The 20,031-nt window shown below is 42.5% G+C and overlaps 2 protein-coding genes across 2 annotated transcripts; both read left to right on the forward strand.

Moving 5' to 3' along the window:
• Window positions 1–257: 257 nt before the first annotated feature.
• LOC123121617 (kinesin-like protein KIN-7I) lies at window positions 258–15,598 on the forward strand. Its single transcript, XM_044541634.1, has 31 exons — window positions 258–534; window positions 620–709; window positions 1,069–1,187; window positions 2,426–2,539; window positions 2,631–2,712; window positions 2,788–2,855; window positions 2,924–2,995; window positions 4,254–4,399; window positions 4,482–4,584; window positions 6,048–6,128; window positions 6,233–6,301; window positions 6,372–6,431; window positions 6,512–6,673; window positions 6,793–6,849; window positions 7,227–7,454; window positions 7,574–7,726; window positions 7,801–7,905; window positions 9,368–9,457; window positions 9,623–9,772; window positions 10,281–10,394; window positions 10,500–10,586; window positions 10,667–10,870; window positions 10,982–11,149; window positions 11,676–11,882; window positions 11,985–12,074; window positions 12,153–12,290; window positions 12,902–12,999; window positions 13,443–13,506; window positions 13,856–13,975; window positions 14,049–14,120; window positions 15,074–15,598. Exons 1-31 carry the CDS (start codon window positions 408–410, stop codon window positions 15,305–15,307), a joined length of 3,672 nt encoding a protein of 1,223 aa, XP_044397569.1. The 5' UTR covers window positions 258–407; the 3' UTR covers window positions 15,308–15,598.
• Window positions 15,599–18,374: 2,776 nt separating this feature from the next.
• LOC123124854 (arginine decarboxylase 1-like) lies at window positions 18,375–19,582 on the forward strand. The gene has a single exon (XM_044545403.1). The coding sequence runs from the start codon at window positions 18,375–18,377 to the stop codon at window positions 18,963–18,965; it is 591 nt and encodes a 196-aa protein (XP_044401338.1). The 3' UTR covers window positions 18,966–19,582.
• Window positions 19,583–20,031: the final 449 nt, after the last annotated feature.

A 20,031-nucleotide genomic window follows, 5' to 3' on the forward strand; every position in this document is an offset into this window, starting at 1 on the left:
ATTCCAAACTATGAAAAGTGAAATTCATCTTGTTTTTTTTTTTTGAGCTGAAGTGAACTTCATCTTGTGCACATTTCTAGTCTAAAAAACAATCCCATCAGTGTACTGCCCTCCCTCTGCTCACAGTCTCGGGTCTCTGTTTCTTTTGCTTAACTCTTTTGGGCCTTAGTTCTGGGCTCTACAGCCCATCAATCCCCAACTGCCCCTTTCTTCGGCTCACTTCACTTTCTGCCAGCCTTCTCTAAAAAAAAAAGAATTTTCTGCGAGCGGGAATACGAAATTAGCTGCGGACACCCACGAAATCGAAAGCCCCCGCTGCCCTTGCTTCCTCTCGCCAGAACCCCCAATCAGCAACCCCCACCGCCGCTCCGGCCCGGCGGAGTCCCCTCGACCCGCGGCGGCCGGCGATGGACCGGATCCACGTCACCGTGCGCGCGCGGCCGCTCCCGCCGGAGGACGCGCAGAGCAGCCCGTGGCGGATCTCCGGCAACGCCGTCGCGCTCACCGCCCAGCCCTCCATTCGCTTCGAGTTCGGTGAGGAATCCGCCCCCCCTCCGCACACACCCTCGCCTCGGACCGCGGGCTTGCTCATAGGTTGCCCTCTATTCCGTTCTCGCAGACAGGATTTTCGGCGAGGACTGCCACACGGCCGACGTCTACGGGGCCCGCACCAAGCACATCGTCGACTCTGCCGTGCAAGGGTTCAACGGTAAACATTTCTTTGGCACAATTTCGAATTCTGATTTCTACAGCTTGCTAAGTTGAAAATTGGCTCCGGCTCTGAGTAGAATCTGAGGGCCGCAATATTGGGCTCTTTCGCTTCTTACATAGTGGTGCTTGATAATAATGTTCTCACCTCTCAATTGTAACCGATACTGGATGAACAATGTACAATTTATAATCACACGAACTCTAGTTCCATAAAACGCTACTGTACAATATTCTTGCTTGCGCCTTCTTAAATCTATTTAGATTTTTTGTGAACTATCTGCAAAATATATTGTTCTCCATCATTCTGGCAGCATGTGGGTATTAATGAAATATTTGGTCCCTTTGCTTGTATGACAGGCACTGTTTTTGCATATGGACAAACTAACAGTGGAAAGACCTATACAATGAGAGGATCTGCTAATGAACCTGGAATAATACCGCTTGCGGTTCATGATTTATTTAGAACAATACAGCAGGTGATCTCTATGTCCATTACTCATCAGACAATCTTTATTCTGCTTACTGTGTAATTTGTATTGCAGATTGCTTACAACATATACACAGTTATTGCGTTTGGCTATTAGAGTACCGTCTAACTGTCATTTTTTATTCTGTGCAACTAGTACGTGTCCTGCATAATTGCGTGGTAAATGTTTGTCATCATATTTAATGTATTGAACCCACATAAAGATATATTGTTATGCTACTTGTAGAAATACAATATTATGAATGGCACAATATTAAAGTTCAGATTGTCAGTTTGCAGATTGTTAGTTTGTAAATGTTGTTGGCCTATGAGGTATCAGTACGCAAAACTGAAGCTCATGTTGCTAGCCAGTCGGTGTTTTTTATGTGATGTTAGGGCAGTGCATGAAATTAATGAGCGCATTTGACATTACATCTAGAAATTAAAGCGGATGATGCCTAACTGTAGTTAGAAAAAAATATCAGCTGTGATCAACCCGGTGAACCATAACTAATATCTAAAATATTTTGAGAACCGTGAATTTAGCAAGTCTATGTTTCGTGTCAAGTCTGCATGCATGAGATTATTTTTGAGGGCGAAAAAAAGAGAATACACAGGGAGAAACACATTGGATTGGGACTCTACTTGCATCCCATTATTTTTGAGGGCGAAAAAAGAGAATACACAGGGAGAAACACATTGGATTGGGACTCTACTTGCATCCCATTCCTTTTTATTAGATTCAAGGTTGCATGCAGATTAGTTATTAGTTATAAGTATATACTGTTGTGATCTTCTTAGAAACAATTATGATAATCTATTGCTCGGTCTGTCTAGGCATGATTATAAAGATCTATTGGTTTTGACTAACTTATCAAAAATAAGTCTGCCAGTCCCTTTTGTGGATTTTTTGACATTTCTCTCTTTTTCTTTCGCATTGTGCTTTTAATATACAGTTATGAGATTGAAGGGAGATATGTTTGGATAAGTTTGTCTGTCAGTTATGATATATAATGTACTTGATGTCTTCTTATGTTCGTACTATGTTTTCACGGTGTAAAAAAAGTTGAGATGCAAATGGTCATAAAGGCTAATGTGACCAGCTTGGTATTTTTAAGGCCTGTTTAAAGTACTCTTAACTACCTCTGTGTTTAATAGGAAATCACCTTTGTACACTATGAGACTTTGCTTGTAGTTTTCATTGCCTATTGTGTATAATTCTGCCTGACTTAATTTTTACAATTTTAGCATATGGACAGAGAATTTCTTGTCCGCATGTCTTATATGGAGATTTATAATGAAGAAATAAATGATCTTCTTGTCCCAGAACATCGAAAATTGCAGATTCATGAGAATTATGAGGTAATATTTCATCATTAGTATCAAATAATTAACACTATTTTGAAATACTATGTATCCTCCTTGCTCTTCGTATTGATATTCTTGTTTGTAGAGAGGCATATATGTTGCTGGCTTAAGCGAGGAAATTGTAACCTGTCCTGAACAAGTCTTGAAGTTTGTGTCATTTGGAGAATGTAAGTTTTTTTACTGTTTGGTAACTCAATTAATTTATGATTAACTTATTTTAATAATTATTAGAAAAATTGCAGCCCACCGTCATATCGGGGAGACAAATATGAATGTCTACAGCAGCCGTTCTCATACCATATTTCGCATGGTATGCTTAGATTCCATTGTGCTGTCCTATATGCAATATCAACCTATCTTATGCCACAAATTACTCAGGTTATTGAGAGTCGAGATAAAGCTGATGACAGTGACACAGATTCTTGTGATGCTGTTCGAGTTTCTGTTCTGGTACACACAATTCTCAGTTTTAACTAGCATAAACTTTTATCCAAGTTACTTCTTCTTTTAGCTTTATACGTGCAAAACACACACAAAATATTTCTCCCTCTACCAAAATATAAGACGTTTTTTGTTTTGCATAGAGCATAAAAAACGTCATACATTTTGTTACGGAGGGAGTATTTCACATTTGTCTTTAACACACATATCAATAAGGAAACAACATGTGCATTTGATTTTTTATGATGACTAAAATAGGTGCATTTAAATGAAAATATTGCCTTGAATCAAAACAATAACTAATCGCAGACTAAAACTAAATTGCTACTCCCTCCATATCACAAAAAGTGACGTTGTAGACATTGACACGGTCTTCAAGATGTAACTTTGAACACTAATTTATAATACAATAATGGACAAATGTTTCCTACAAGCAGTGGTAGTTACCACCACTTGCGTTTTGTATGTTGTATGTAGTATCTATCAAAACCGAGAGTATGTATGTGTAGTATGTAGTATATAACAATGATTAGGTAGTATATATACTAATTTTTAGGTAGTATATACCATGTTTTGAGTATGTTCTTTTTTACGTACAAATATGTACGTATTTCACAAATATAACAAAAACTATGGGCTCATATGCAATTTTCTCATGTAACTTGCTTTGAAATATCTTATATATAATACATGAACATATTTAAAATAATAAAATAGTAAATATAGTATCACATGGTAGTATATGAGATATGTGGGGTAACTACCACCGGGTGGTAGTATGGATTTTCCCATACAATAATACAATATATGTATAAGACTTAGAAAATATAATATTCTGAAAATATTTTTCAAGCCAAATCTGTACATATGATTTTCAAATGGAATAATTAAAATGATACTCAGAGTCAAACGTTTTAATTTTTTGATCGGAGGCATGTCGAAAGTGTTACTTATTTGTGATTATGGAGGAAGCAAAACATTATCTCTCTTGCACTAGTGGGCAGCCCCAGTGCATGTAGCTCCCGCTTGCGCAGGGTCTGGGGAAGGGTCCGACCACTTTGGGTCTATTGTACGCAGCCTTTCCCTACATTTCTGCAAGAGGCTGTTTCCAGGACTTGAACCCATGATCTCATGGTCACAAGGCAGCAGCTTTACCACTGCGCCAAGGCTCCCCTTCATCTCTCTTGCACTAGTGGTTGTACTTTATTCAATTACTGCCAGGGTTTGTTTTGTTATGTTGCAATTGACATGTATTTTCACATTTTAGAATCTGGTGGACTTAGCTGGTTCAGAACGTGCTGCAAAGACGGGTGCAGAAGGTGTGAGACTTAAGGAGGGTTCCCACATTAACAAAAGTCTAATGACTCTCGGAACAGTAATCAAGAAACTAAGTGAAGGCATAAAGGGCCAGGGGTAAGTTAGAAACTTCTTACAACGACTCAAGTTGATTTGATTCCCCCTTTTGGGTTCATTTAGTAATGGATTTCATAATCAGGGGGCACGTTCCTTACCGAGATAGTAAGTTGACAAGGATATTGCAACCTGCTCTGGGTGGAAATGCTAACACAGCTATCATTTGTAATATAACACTTGCACAGGTATGCTATATTAACCATCTCCCTATCTCTTATTGACCGGTTCCTATATTGCTTGGTATTGGAGGTAGAATACAGATATTAGGTGTTTCTCTTTTCTCACTTACTGCATATTTGGACAGTAAAGTATGAACCACAAGTATTTATCATTTCTTGTGCATTGCTATTGTAATTTCAATCGTTTAATTCCCGCAAAAAAAAATCAACTGTTTAATTTTATTTGCCGGTTAATTGTATGGTGTTGGAAATTATAAAATGATTATCATGACATCCTCTTTGGTCATTAAAATGGATTCCATTTTAATTTTAATTTTAGGTATTGCGTCATAGGTCAGTCATTAGTCGGCTAGCCGCAACTATTACCTTGTCATGTACTCATGTGGCTTGATTGGTGAACTGAAAATTTACAATAATACCATTAATCAAAATAAGATCTGTGGGGAATTCTCGAGTGTAAATTTAAGAGAGCAATATTAACATAATGGTAGCTTTGCAATATTATATGATAACCCTTTTAGGGTGCACCTGGAATGGTTGTAAGTAAATACGGGGGTGTTTACTTTACACTTGTATCTTACTGGCCGCGTAGCAAATTTCGGCTGTAAACGAAACGACGAGCCGAGACCTGTATTTATTTTACAGGTGTATTAGAGGGAACACGACAATCCAATCAAGGCCTTACATAAGGGAAACTAGTTTTTCACAACGCTTCCATCAAAGAAATCCACACATATAATTCTCATTGTTAAGTGGAGAAAAACAGGAGACGGGCCAGTTCGTTGCGGGATAGTCTTTAAGGACATTGGTGTTTTTTTCTTCTGTAAGTTAGGAATGGACAAATATGTTACATAAGTGTTATTGTGTTGGTGGTGGTGCAGTGGATAGTACTCCCTCAGCTTTAGAAGATAAAATGTGTTACTAGATCTTTTTACTAGCGGAATTCTTATCTACATACTACGTGTTCCTCAAATGATCTACTCCTAAAGTGATGTGAATATTATAGAACTAAATAGGGCAGCCCGGTGCACGTAGCTCCCGTTTGCGCAGGGTCCGGGTCCGACCACTTTGGGTCATTTGTACGCAGCCTTTCCCTACATTTCTGCAAGAGGCTGTTTCCGGGACTCCTTTCCCTACATTTCTGCAAGAAGCTGTTTCCAGGATTTAAACCTGTTGGTCCAAGGCAACAGCTTTATCGCTGCACCAACGCTTCCTTTCATGCGAATAATCTACAACCATGCTTAGAAAATACTCCCTCTGTACCTTAATATTAGAAGTTTTTGGCACTATCATAGTGTCAAAGAAGTCTTTATTAAGGTACAGAGATAATACTAGAGTAACAGAAATTGGACATTTGAAAAGAAGTTCAAAAAAAAGAGAGAACAATTATTCTTACAAAGTTACAATTATTTATTTGCTTCAATTTTTTGGCATGTCCTTGCAAACTATTCACTTTATTTGTACTGTAGGTCCATGCAGATGAGACTAAAAGCAGCTTGCAATTTGCTAGTAGGGCATTACGTGTTACAAATTGTGCAGAAATCAATGAGGTAATGACATATTTTTTTATTGTCAATCAAACTGCGTTTTCCTGATTAATTAAGGTGTTAAAAATGCATAAATGCTTACTCCACATGTATGTATGCAAATACAGATTTTGACGGATGCCGCTCTTTTAAAGCGCCAAAGGAAAGAAATAGAGGAACTTCGAGCAAAACTCAAGGTATGTATTAAAAAAGTTATGTTAAGTCAATGCATCTTGAACCTGAAAAACCGTATACCTGCGGCCACAGAACTCTCAAAGTGAACACTTGGATGAAGATGTTTTGCACTTGAGGAACACCCTGCTACAGGTCCCTTTCTAATCCTTAAGCATATCTCATCTCTTGGTTGTAGAGTATAGTGCCTTAAATAATCTGAGTACTGTTTTCAGAGTGAACTGGAAAAAGAGAGAATTGCTTTAGAGTTGGAGGAGGAAAGGAAAGCTAAAGAGCAACGCGAGAAGAGGTTGCTTCAGCAAGCAAAGAAAATTGAAAATCTTAGTTCGTTGGTTTTAAATTCAGAGAGAGATGATAGGGCTATTGTTTCTAGTAAGGTCAGTACTCATTTCCTTTATCTCATATGTACTAGTAGTCATAACAAGCTGCCCCATTTAGACAGCGGAACAACAATGTAAACCTACCTCTGATGTCTTTATATTTGTCCCTTGAACAGAACAAAAGGAGGCAAACATGGTGTGCTCGACCCCTGTCGAATGAATTCAGTGTTGAGGTATAATATACTGTAACATGTTAAATTCATCATTCTGAAAATCTAAAGGTACATTGTTCTTTTGGTGTCGCCATAGCATCATGGCCTGATTGTTCTCATGTCATTTATGAAATGTTAAAACAACTACCCCAAAATATTCACTTGGATGCCCTTCTTTGTGGGTACTTACTTTACTTGTCTCCTCTTCTTTAGTTCCTGGGATAAATTACATGTGATATTCCATTTTTTGGTACTTCATATGGATACATGACATACTTCTGTAAATGTCCATGTTATGGTTTTCTTTTCATGTTCATTCCATGACAGAACTTCATCAAATCTATAGAAGACTACATATGTTGTTAAGATATCTTTTGGGCATCTCTACAAATATCCAGGTTCAAGAACCTGCTTCTGAACAAGGCTCTGCAAGCAGCTCAGTTCGTGACGAGCGTAACATGGGGATGCCCCCATGTTTTGAAGAGCTAATGCAAGAAAGCTATGCCAGCAATGTCGAGCCTTCTGCTCATGGTTATTCATTCAGTGATCTATCGAATGAAGATGTTTCTCTTCCCGATGCACATGCTTTGTTGCATGTTACCAGCAGAAGAAAGCCAAATACAATGGTGTGTGACTCTCATTTTCAATTAATGCAACATATCGCTATTGAAGCTTGATTGCAAAAGTGAATCCACATTTTTTATTGCACATGCCTTCTGAATTTTGAAATACATTGTCTTGACAGAAGAAATCAGATCAAGAGCAACTTAGGGGTTCAGTGCCTGAACTACCCCAAGACCCTAATGAGCAGAAAGATGCCATGCTAAGTCAAGAACCCAGTGGCTTATCTGCTCGAGAGTCCGAGGCAATTCTTGTCATTAAACAACTTCAAGACCAGGTGCTAGTCCTTTTCCTATGATTTCCCTATTCTGAAATGTGTTTCCAATAAGTATTTCTGGAAATCCCAAGTAGGTAAACTCGCTGGAGTTAGAGAAGAGTTTGATTCAAAATAACTTGGACGATGTTCTGGAGGTGGCAACGCAGCAGAAGGCTTCTTTCACTGAGAAGTATGAAGAGGTGAATTATCTTACTGTATTATATTTAAAATTCAAACATATCCAATATGTTACTTCCTTTTGGGTGCTAGGTAGCTTTGTTATCTTGTCAGGCATGTTTCATTATCGATATATTTGCCTATTAAATCATGAGTTAACAACTTTAACATGCAGTTTGGTACTACTTTGGTCTGTCAACTATCGCCTGTTGCTGAGTTTGCTCCCTTAATTACGAAATTGGCCAAATAGATCTGTGTACACAAATTTGGCCATGTTAGTCCTTCTGCACAGCTGCCATCAAATGTGGACATGTTGACTCAGTTTAAATACAGCTTTCTGACTCACCACAAGAGAAGTGGGGAGAACACCATCATCTACTTCTTAGAGTTTATGCTGTCTTGTGTGGACTATTTAAATTTCATCAAAATCGGTTGTTACAAATCTTTTACAACAAAACCATTTGGTTTGGTCCTTGCATCTTGCATGTGCTGCTAAGGCCTAAAAGAGCTGTTACAGATATTTATCAACACGTCTGCACTAAGTGATTTAAGAACGACCACCAACGGAGGAAGTCCTCAGGGTGATGAGGGCCTGACGGGCACGTTCAGAGTGACGGCCTGGACAGTGAGCGACCCTCCTCGATGGCTTCCATCTGCTTTCCTGTCGTGGCGAGCATGGCAGGAAGGATGCTGAAAAGGAACTTGGAGAAGGAGATCTTGCTGACCATGATGGCAAAGGTGCCAAGGATGAACTTGGGTAAAGGATTGTTGCTGTTGACAGCGATGGTGAGGTTGCGCACTTGCGCTGGAGGGCAAGCACAAGCAGGAAGGGCTTGGTTCACGAGCTCAAGCAATAACTTGGCGAACAGGACACCGGTTGGGTATAGCCGATTGCACCCGCCCAGACCCTGCAATTAATCAACAGAAGATAGTTAAAGAACGAAGTTGTATGTTATCTTTATTAAAAAATATCATGTTATTTTAATTTTCTTGATATTGTCATACATGTGGTGATAATCAAAATTACCCATGAACCAATCGTCCAAAAAAGAGGGAACAACAAGCTTTGCTTACCATTTTGTACATGTTTTCTGTGGGAAAAGTAAGACCATCAAGTAACCTCATTTTGACTGGCATCTGGTGAAGCTGCCATCTGTTTTCACGATCATCTAAGACTCCCATATTTAGATTTACTTCTAGTGCACAGATATAAAAGAATATAGCTGTTATACTATCCATTTAGCTAAGAAAACCACATAGCATCTGTGTGATACTTTTTTCTTAAATGTTATCTGTTCTTTAAACTGTAAGTCAATAGCCTGAAAAAAGTTCATTACAGACATTGGTGTCCTTCCTTCATTATGCTCTACCTGCCTTGCATTAGCTTCATTATGTTTCCATGCTGCTTGCATCATATGAGAGCTATTTAGAATGGATTTGGATCTTTTCCTTGTAATTGTCTATTGATTCTTGGCCTGGTTTCAGCTTCAGAAGAATGCTCTGGCGGCACAAGAAGAAGCAAAAATTGCTGGTGAGAAGCTATCAGCTCTGGCTACTATTGCAAAATCCAAACAAGTACTTTCCTATCCTCATCCACTTGCATTGTTCTTTCTCTTCTCCAATATAGTGCATAATTAGGATGTTTAATCAGTTCTCTAATCTTCTTACACCATTTTGATGTCGCAGTCTGATTTATTGACATGATTGCGTACTTGAATGAAACATTTGGTATAACTACAGGAACTAGCGGATGAATTCCTCAGCAACGTGTCAATGGAGACGCAAGGAATATCTGTGCAGATGGATCAAACAACCCACTCAGTCGACAATGCTATTTCTTTCATTGAGGAACTCTTTCAGAGTCTGTCTGCGATTGCAGAGAACGTAACTGTATGTTTCTCTGATCATGATAGTATCTCCATAGTTCATTGATTAATCATGTCCCTCTTCCCCTTGCTCTCCTTTCCTAAATATTCACCCTGGAGTCATTTCATTAAACAAGTTGTCTCAGTCAAAATTCAATGTTGGGCCAGTGTGCATTTTACTAAATTATTGGTATCACCTCATTAATTAAATAATATGAAATACTTTGGCAATTCAAATGTTGAATGTGATCATATCCTCTGGATATATTGTTTACGTATAAGCTACTATTTTGGTTACGCAAATATTTGCATGAAAGGGTGCCATCGACTTTGTAGGTCATAAACCAGTTGAAAAAGCTATGCAGATGATCTGGTAAATGTCTGGTGCTGACGGAATACTTTGTTATGTCTATTATCAATTTGCATATAGATCTATCTATGTAGACTTAGTACCATAGTTAGTGTTTCTGGCTGAATATTGTTTTTCTTGTAAGTACTATATTTCGAAATGATCTCAATTGTTCTTTCTGTAGGAATTCAAGCAGTCTTCTTATGGGCATATAAAACAATCCAGTTACATGATTATGGATCATGAGAAAATGTCAAAAACATTGATGGAGAAAATCAGCAGACTTGAATTGGAGAAGGTAGCTATATCAACTTATCCAATCCACACTTCAATTTTGACCAGGCCATACATACTTAAATTCCAAGGAGCTACCATTTGTTAACACACTCTGACTTGAGTGCAGAAGCTGCTACACGAACAGTTCCTTAATCAACAGGATGAACTTCAGAGGATGAAGTCCAGTCTGGAAAGCTGTGAGAAGTCCAAGGATGTCTGTCATTACTTAAGCTATCGTCAGCCATCAAGTTTCTAACTTCTTGTGTCTGCTCTAACAATGTTACTTATACTCAGGATTGTATTCTTCAACATGAACTTGAGAAGGATAACATTCTCTCAGAGCTTCTAACTCTCCAAAAGGAAGTCTTGACCTTGTCATCATCTTCCTTGATGAAAGAAAAGGAGTCTATCCGAAAGGAACTTGAAAGAACGAAAACAAAGTTACGAGAGACTGACAACAAGCTGAAGAATTATGTTCAAGAAAAAATTAAACTTGAGGTATTATTTTGTACTCAGTAATTTGATCGTTCATTACGTTGGCACAAATTCAGGTGTATCTTCTTCAAAACGGTAAAACGTAGCAAGTATGAATCCATACTCTTTGTCCAGGGTGAAAAAGCAGAGGCACACAGGGAAATAAAGAAGTTACAAAGCCAGAGGACCCATCTTGAACGTGATTTAAGGAAACATGATTCTGTCACTGTTGATAAAAGACATGAATTGAATGTGAAGCCAGAAGAACTTGCTGGATTTTTTGATCAAGCTGTGCAGTTGCAGGTTGCAGCCTTCCCAATTTGTATTACTTTGTGCAAACACACTGTTCTTAAGCACCCTGATACATGTTGAGGTGCTGGTATGATATTGTTATAGCAAGACTTACGTAAATCACCACAGCTCCAGGAATAAACCCAAACTCCAACTACACCTCATACCATACCGTGGTTCTAGATTATATGTTTCAGACAGCTGCACGTTAGTAGCTGGTATACCATTGTGGATATAACATCACTTGTCCCAAGCTACTGGCTAGGAAAAACTAGTTTTTTTTTGGATTATAATAGTTTGTTGCTCTCATACCTTGTAGTTATGCCACAAGTTTTTTTAATAAGCCCGGTGTCAATGTCTCGTTTCTTTATCCAGAAGGTTCATCATTTTAATTGACTTGCAGTCAGAAAATGAGTGCCACCTTACAATACATGTGTTACATATGTATGTATTACGGCATGAATGGCATGCAGTCTGTTCTTCATTTACTGGAGCTTATGTTTATCTATGACCGTGTATCTTGTTTCTTCATATTCAGGAGGAGTACCAAAGGCTTGAGATTCATGCTTCTGATATGGAAGATGAAATTGCTTCTTTGCAAGAAACTTTAGCTACCTTGACTGCAGAGAAGGAAGAAGCGCTATCTAAAGTAGAGTTTATGGTGTTGGAACAGGAAGATCTCGAAAACAGGCTTACTTCCGCAGAATCAAAGATAAATTCCTTGAACGAAGAGATTGCTGTATTGGTATACTTAAAATGGCTTTTCAGTATATTTTGCCAGATCCCCCACACCTTTTGTCTAACCCAATTTTTTTTCACCATGAAATTTCTTTTTTCTGTGATACAGACCAAAAAACTTGATGAATCTGAGTATTTTGGTAGAAAATTGGAGGCTTCTCTCAGTTCTATATCAAAGGAAAAAGAAGACTTGGGAATGGTAATTAGCTTTACGGTTTTATCCAAAACGTCGACGCTCTCCATAATTTGTTTCATTTTTTTGTGCTCTGAAATGCAGCAACTTACTGATGTTCTTCTGGAAATGGAATCTGAAAGATCAATGTGGATAGCCAAGGAGAAAGCATATTTAGAAACTAAGCAGCAATTGGATATATGCACTGATGAGAATAGTAAATTATCCGAAGATTTGGTTAAGGTACGTTCAATAGAGTTCTCTTGATTACATACCTGCCAGATCTAATTCATGATCAATCCTCAACGTCGACAATTAGCGTGCAGATGCAATGTGGTTATCTTCTAACTGTTTTTGTGTGTGAATAATTCAGTACTGTCTAGTTTTGGAACACATTGTGAATGTCAACTGACGCTATATCTATAATTTGAGTTAGGCAGAAGTAAGCACTGTGCATGCATGCCATCTGCAGTCTAGAATTATTCGACTAGTGATCCATTGATCAATAAGCAGTAGAAGTTGTTAGAAACTTTATACCATGAAGAAGGCATGAATTATGTTTTGCCATTTCGATTTGACAGCTCAAACTAGCTTCTCAAGTTCCTTCCGTTTATTTGATCCATATTGTACCGTATTTAGTACTCATAGAAGGACATCACTATATTTACTCATTTTTTATTAGACATCCATTGGCCTGTCTTGGCATACAGGAACAAGTATGGGGTACTGCAAGATGCCTAATTTTAGTTTATTTTTTTAGTTCATGTTAGTTCCATGTTTATTTTCATCAATATTTTTATATAATTGTCTGTTTCTCATTTCTTATTACTGTATATATTTCAATATGTCACTAGGTGAGACAAGAGCTGGTGCAATGTAGAGAATTGTTAAAAACTCTGGAAGACAAAATGATCCTTTCTGTGGAGCATAACACAAATGAGGAAAAATGCTGGTCAGTCTTCTCTCAGAACCTCTTCTAATGCAACAGTACCACTCTATTGTGCTTCAGTTTTGTATTGACTTGGTAGGTAACAGCATGCACATAGTCTATTACTAATGTAGTTTCATTCAATACTTTTCACACGGAGCTAAGAATGCTTCATATATTTTGAATGTGGTTTGATGAGAAACAGAAGAACAAACCTGAATGATTATGCCTTACGCCAGAACTGTACCTAAATATGATCGATGCACTCAAAATTATCAGAAGTTCTTTTGAATCTTTAGAGCATTAGTGATGAAAGCAATTTTAGAATGCAGGCAGTTACTCCAGTGCTAGTGAACATAAAAAGTTTATAGAGTAAATCATCATAGGTTCCAAGCAATAACAAAAGCATGGTGTGTTTGCATACGCTCATGTACTCAACTTACTGCTAGTTATGTAATCTGATGCAGCAGGGAGAATTGCGAAGAATCAGAACAACTCGTGGAGAAAGGAAGAAACATTGATAATGAAAATGTAAGCCTTAAGCCCATCCATTTTTGCTCTAGTGTGAAAATTCATTTTTTTAGAAACATCAGGAAACCAAATTTAAAATATGTATTTATATTGTCAGGACTAGTTGCACACAAATAAGTTCCATCACCAGGACAGCCATGTTGTTTCACTTTTGAGTTTTAATGATCTTTCCCTATTGAGAAACAATTGGCTAGAGTTTCTTGCTATGACTTGGTTGTTCATGGATCACACAAGATTGCTAACCATTAATATTTTTTATAATTATTAAAAATTTCAGTTGATTTTCTAGGGAGTACAACTTCAGGAGATATATTTTCCATCTTTTGTGTTTGACTCCAATTTTGAGCAGGAACTTTGCAAACAACTACAGCTTATTTCGGAAGAACGCGATAGCTTACTTTCTAAGATGAAACAGATGAGCTTAGTCATCAATGAATTAGAAGCCTTAAAGGAGGTTTCTAATAATAAGGCAAGTTAGATAATTTGTTACAAGTTATCTCAGTAAATTAAATTTAAGTTGTTTTTATGTATCATTGATGCAGCTACTACAGGCCAAAGCTAATATGGATGAGTTGAGCTGTCAGATATCTGCCATGGAGGTCAAGATGAAAAATGTAAGCATTGCCGAATCCGTCACTCTCTATGGTTGGTTCAGGCAGAGTATTTCTGCAGTTTGAGTTTTGAAGTGTTAAATCTTCCAGAATAAGTGCCTGATTACTGTACTGAGCTTTGGAAATAAATTCATTGTAGCTTTGCACGGGAGCAGGGTTCTTGTAGTAGCCTGTGCTGAGATAGGAACATAGAAAAAAAGGGCAGCCCCAGTGCATGTAGCTCCCGCTTGCGCAGGGTCTGAGATAGGAACATCTGCTGTTTTATTTTATTTTATAGCATTTTTATGTGTTCATTCATTTTTGGAGATGGAATATCATAAATATTTCACTTAACACAGTACTAGGACCCTGAAAGCAAAAAAACGTATACAAGCTAATGAGTTTAAATTCTACCACAGAACGCATTCCCATTTTCAGAATCATAAGTGGGCTGATGGAAGCAGCATATAGTTAATCATTCTGGCATCTTTTCATTGCATAAGTTGCTTGTTTGCGCACTGAAGTTCTATTCCAATAGATCGACATGAACCCTAGAACCTTGTTTCCTATAGTTCCTCAAGTTTCCAGAGAACTGAGTGGACTACTTTCAGAAACCGACTGTAATGCTGGTATTTTTGTACCACAATAATGCTATTGATGAAATTCCGTAACTTGACTGTTGACATTATATGTCGAAAGCATTGAAAATTGACAGACAGTTAACGCAACAAAGAAATTGCTGATAATTCTCTTGCAGTGCTGCGTCATCAAATTCCGGAAGAAACTCAAATCGGTGGTTCTAGTTGTCCTCTTTAAACCCATTTTACCAAAAATTCCCGTTCAAATTTTGTTTGGTCGCGTATTCAATAAAGCAGTGACTGGCCAGTGAAGTAGAAGAGCACAGTGCATGCCAGAAGATCGCCAACCAGCATAATCTCTCCACAGTACCAGTTCCATAACTTGCTTTCTTTCTACAGGATGCTTCGACCTACAACAAAGAGAAAACAAAGCTTCGCATGCAAATCCGGTGGCTGCAGCCAGAGCTCGACACGAACCGCGCAAGGCTTAAAGAGGCAGTAGAAGAACGGGCGCTGATGGATGAGAACTATCAGGAAGCAACCGCCATGCTGAAGGCAAAGCTGAGAGAGACGTGCCGTGAGGTCCTGAAGCTGAGAGAAGAGCTTAAACGACCAGAAGCCACGTCAAACTGACGCAGTAACCTTTCTTCTTCGGAACTACGTGCTCCTAACCTAGTGGAACCGTTTCACGTGTTGGCAGCGGCGATAATTGCCTCAATGCAGGTCTGACTCTTTCAGACTGGTGCTTGAGTCTGCTACATTAAGATTGCCAGGTTGTACAGAGTCGTTTATGGTGCGTAGAGACCGTCGTATTCCGGCCTGGACCGCTGGTGCCTCGTGCTACTGATAGCTTTGCTAGCATTCCGGTCTGAAATTGTAATATGCTGTACATTTGCTTGTGGTCTAATGATTCGGGCTTGGACATGGATGGGTCATGGGCATCAGCCGTAGAGGACGACTGGTACAGGCCGGGCTTCACTCGGTGCTGTAGACCTCTAATTAGCCATCCAGATCATGAATCCAAATTTTCCAAGATCGTACGCTTATGGGTCTTGGCCGCCCTGGGCATTAAAGGCACGGTTGCATGCTGAACAGGTTCGCAAGTACGTATGCTCCTACTAGGCTGGTTGATTGGTTGATCCTGAACATATAATGTGATCGTCTATGATGGTGATTAAGCATCTGAATAACCGAGTTCATGCATCTATCCTGGCTGTTCAGGGAAAGGGGATTTGAGGTGGAGCCGTGCAGTGTCAAGAAACCGTGCTAGTATGAGTTTTGAGGCGCTTCAAACCACAGGGGAAGAGTCTGCCGAAACTCAAACATGTTTTCAGTCTGCAGCAACCTTTCTCAGGAGTCAAAACGTAACTAGCGCGGTGCACGTGTTGCCAGGTGAACTAGTAATTAGCATAGGTAACAGCACTGTTTGTGGCACCGGATGCTTTTTTTCCCTACCATTGTCTTTGTCTCCATTCTTTTTGTGAACGACGTCGAAGAGAGCGAACTCTGTCCTTCGCGAATGGCGTTCTGCAGTTTCGAGACCAAACATACTACAGTACTTTATCTACCCAGGCACCCAGCCAGTGAGCGACCAGCTGAACTGAGTGGCTGACCCGGCCGAAAGACCAGCTTTTCCTTGGGGAGTACGTAGAAAGAAGAGAAGACGAGCTCGCCTCCCACTCCCAGGAATAAATCATGTTTGGCTTGCAAGAATGTGGCATGGGCACACCCGTCCTGTCCCTCATCAGAATCAGAATCTTGGAACTGGGAACTTGGGACCGACCGACACAGGTGAGAGCGTGGCGTGGCGTGGAAGCAGCCACCCGAAGCCTTTTTCTTTGTGCCATTCCTTCCTGATCACCGTGCCTATCCATCTATCCACCTCGCTGGTCTCGTCGCCGAGACGAGACATGGTGGACAGGACGAGGAAGCTGCCGGTCGTCGATGGTCGACCGTGGATGATGAGACGGACGGACATGATCCGTGCAATCACGCACGCTTGCCCGCAGGATCCTCGGCCGCAGATCCATCCCCAGACGCAAAACAATTCCACCACCACGTATACGCAATCATGGACATACGGCCACGCTAGTACAGTGTAATAAACTTGTAGTAGCAGCCGTGTGGAGGACACGCGGCCTGCACACGTCCCCGTTCGTACACGAGGCTGCTCGTTGCTCGCCGGCCATAGCATGGCGATACCACGAAAAAGTGCAGGAAAACAACCGATCGAGGCGGCGGTAGTGATGGCTAATGACAGGGGACGGGGTGTGGTGCTCCTTGAGGCGAGCGATGATGAAATCTGCGAGATTCCACGTACCACCGCTACCACGACTACATTCCCGTGAGTGCGACTGCCCTGCGTCTGCATCTGCGTGCATGATTGCTCATGATGCACCCCCGCAATGGCCTCGACCCGATCCTTATCTCAGACCCAGTGGAGACGATGATGGAGAACGGAGGAGGAGAGGAATGGATGATCGAGTGGAGTTCCAACCCGTCCTTGACCGAGGCCTTGACCCCCACTTTTAACCCCGCAATCATTGCCCGGCCAGGGGGGGCTTGCTTTTGGTTTTGATCCGGCTTTTTGTTTGTTTGGTCTTGTTGCCTTGTTCCTTTCCCGGTGCAAAACGCCAAGATCAGCTAGGTTACTAGACCTAGGTAGGTAGCACTGGCTCGGTACGGGACGGGGTTCGCCCGAGCATCGCGACGAAGAAGCAGGACAGTAACATCTCAGTTTTGTTTTAAAAAAAAAGGAACAGTGCATCTTTTCGGTATCTCAAGGACAGTACGGAGCTGTTTGATTCTAGGCCTAGGAGTGCCACATGTTGCCACACATTTCTTGCCACACTTGGTTAAGCGGTAATAGCACCCCAGGTACCCTAACTTGCACACAGCATGATGATTTAGTCCCAAACTTGTAAAACTTGATCACACCATACCTCAACTTGCACTTCATGTGATGATTTAGTCCCAGCCCAATCACAGCTCGACAATTGGCAGCCAGGTGGCTGGCCCGGTCAGTGTACGCACTTTTGCAGAAACCCCCTGCTGTTTTCTTTAATCAACCCGCGCTCACCTCCACGTTGTCGCTCCCCTGCTGGGCCCCGCCGCCGTCATCGCGGCCGCTGCCGCCGAGAAGCCCGAGATGGCCGCCTGGTCGGCCGACCTCTCGTCGGCGCTCTACAAGGAAATGGCGCCTGTGGTGCTCTGCCTCCTAAGTGTCATGTTCGTCGTCGGGATGGCGGACTTCAGCCGTCTCCCCGGCTGCGGAAGAGCAACGAGGATGGACCTCCAGGAGCTCGCGGTCCAGGTGCGCTACACCCTCGTCCTCAGCGCCTCCGCGGCCGCCGGGGTACTCTCCTGGCTCGGCAAGGCGGCCGACGACCTGAGCGCCGCTGGGTGGGACTGGGAGATGCGCGCCATGTTCATCGTCGGCCTCAACCTCACCTTAACCTCGACGTTCCTTGCCCTCTCCGCCCTGGTCTTGGAGCTCTCCTGCGACATCGTCGTCAACTACTGCATCGCGGCGGCGCTCGTCGGCGTGCATCTCGTTGCCGCCTGGGTTGTCCGTACTCCGTAGTCGTCTCCGGGCACTGAGAGGCTCCGTCGAGCTAGGTAGGTAGCCAAGAACGAGCCGAGCCGGTGGGACTATCTCTCTCAATTGATTGGCAGGGTTGTGGTTGTGTTCGATCTCCAAATGATGTGTCCGGCGCGCGTACGTGCCTGGACAAAGACATCAATCAATTTACTATCCTTGTTCTTAATCATAGGCCTCGGCATCGACTACGACGGGACGCACTCGGCGCAGACTGACATGTCGGTGGCCTACAGCCTGGAGGAGTACGCGGCGGCCGTGGTCGCCGCCGTCGGCCGCGTCTGCGACCGCAAGGGCGTGCAACACCCTGTCATCTGCAGCGAGAGCGGCCGCGCGCTGGTGTCGCACCACTCGGTCCTCATCTTCGAGGCCTTCTCCGCGACGGCGCCGACTTCCAACATGATGGACCCGGCCACCGCCTACCTGCTCGACGAGCTCACCGATGACTGCCGCAGCGACTACCGCAACCTCATGGTCTCGGCCGTGCGCGGCGACTTCGACACCTGCGGCCTGTACGCGGACCAGCTGAAGCGGCACTGCGCCGAGCAGTTCAAGGAGGGGGTCCTCGGGCTAGAGCACCTCGCCGCCGTGGACGGGCTCTGCGAGATCGTCGCCCGCGGCATGGGCGCGGCGGAGGGGCCGCGCAGGTACCACATCAACCTGTCCGTGTTCACCTCGCTGCCGGACATGTAGGCCATCGAGCAGCTCTTCCCCATCATCCCCATCCAGCGCCTCCAGGAGCGGCCCGCCGTGGACGGCGTCCTCTCGGACCTGACCTGCGACAGCGACGGCAAGGTGGACCAGTTCATCGGCGGCAGGAGTAGCCTCCCCCTGCACGAGCTCCCCACCCACGGCACCCGCGGCTACTACCTGGGCATGTTCCTGGGCGGCGCCTACCAGGAGGCGCTCGGCGGCTTGCACAACCTGTTCGGCGGGCCGAGCGTGGTGCGCGTCTCCCAGAGCGACGGGCCGCACTGCGAGAGAGGTTTCGTGGTCTGGAGCAGAGAGGACAAATCCATCTCGTGCAGGCAAACCTGCGAGATGTAGGCCGTGTCGTTGTCTGAACTTTCAACTCGCTACGAATTGATCACCGAAAGAAATGTCCGCGATCATCCTATACCGCGGGTTGATTCAGGGAAACAACAGGGGGTTTTCTGCAAAAGTGCGCGCGCTGACCGGTCCACCCACCTGGCAGCCAATTGGCGAGCTGTGATTGGCCAGGTACTAAATCATCACATGGAGTGCAAGTTGAGATATGGTTTGGTCAAGTTTTGCAAGTTTGGGACTAAATCATCACGTCGTGTGCAAGTTAGGGTACCTAGGGTGCTATTACCTCCTTGGTTAAGGTTAGTTCTTCAAAATGAGAGCCACAAGTTGTCAAGCCTAAGGGAATCTTGCCACACTTTTTGAATGTATGTCATGTGGGGCCCTAGTGTGACAAAAAATATATTGTCTAAGGTAAGGCTTGAACCAAACACCCTTATAAGTTGATCAAAGTTGCCTAACCTTAGATGTGGCAACATGTGGCAACCATAGTCGCAAACCAAACAGCCCTACGTCTCAGTATCTCACGTACCGACGTACGTACTACGTGGTCGTGGTGTACCGGTCGGGTGGCTCTGGCAGCTCCCACACATGCACGGTTGCGTGCATGCGTACGTATGTCTGATCTGATCTGCGACCCGACGGACGGACGGACCAGTCGATCGATCTTACTAGCAGGGCAGGGCGGCACGCGTAGACGGCAGGCGTACAGTGG

This window comes from Triticum aestivum, chromosome 5D (assembly GCF_018294505.1).
Source record: "Triticum aestivum cultivar Chinese Spring chromosome 5D, IWGSC CS RefSeq v2.1, whole genome shotgun sequence".
Lineage (NCBI taxonomy): Eukaryota > Viridiplantae > Streptophyta > Magnoliopsida > Poales > Poaceae > Triticum > Triticum aestivum.

What these genes read in the sequence shown, in the direction of transcription:
- LOC123121617 (XM_044541634.1), top strand. Translation starts at nt 408, where the DNA reads ATGGACCGGATCCACGTCACCGTGCGCGCGCGGCCGCTCCCGCCGGAG. An exon ending in ATTGTGCAGAAATCAATGAG is followed by an intron (nt 6,129 to 6,232) that starts GTAATGACATAT and finishes ATGCAAATACAG; the next exon opens with ATTTTGACGGATGCCGCTCT. An exon ending in CGAATGAATTCAGTGTTGAG is followed by an intron (nt 6,850 to 7,226) that starts GTATAATATACT and finishes ACAAATATCCAG; the next exon opens with GTTCAAGAACCTGCTTCTGA.
- LOC123124854 (XM_044545403.1), top strand. Translation starts at nt 18,375, where the DNA reads ATGATGTGTCCGGCGCGCGTACGTGCCTGGACAAAGACATCAATCAAT.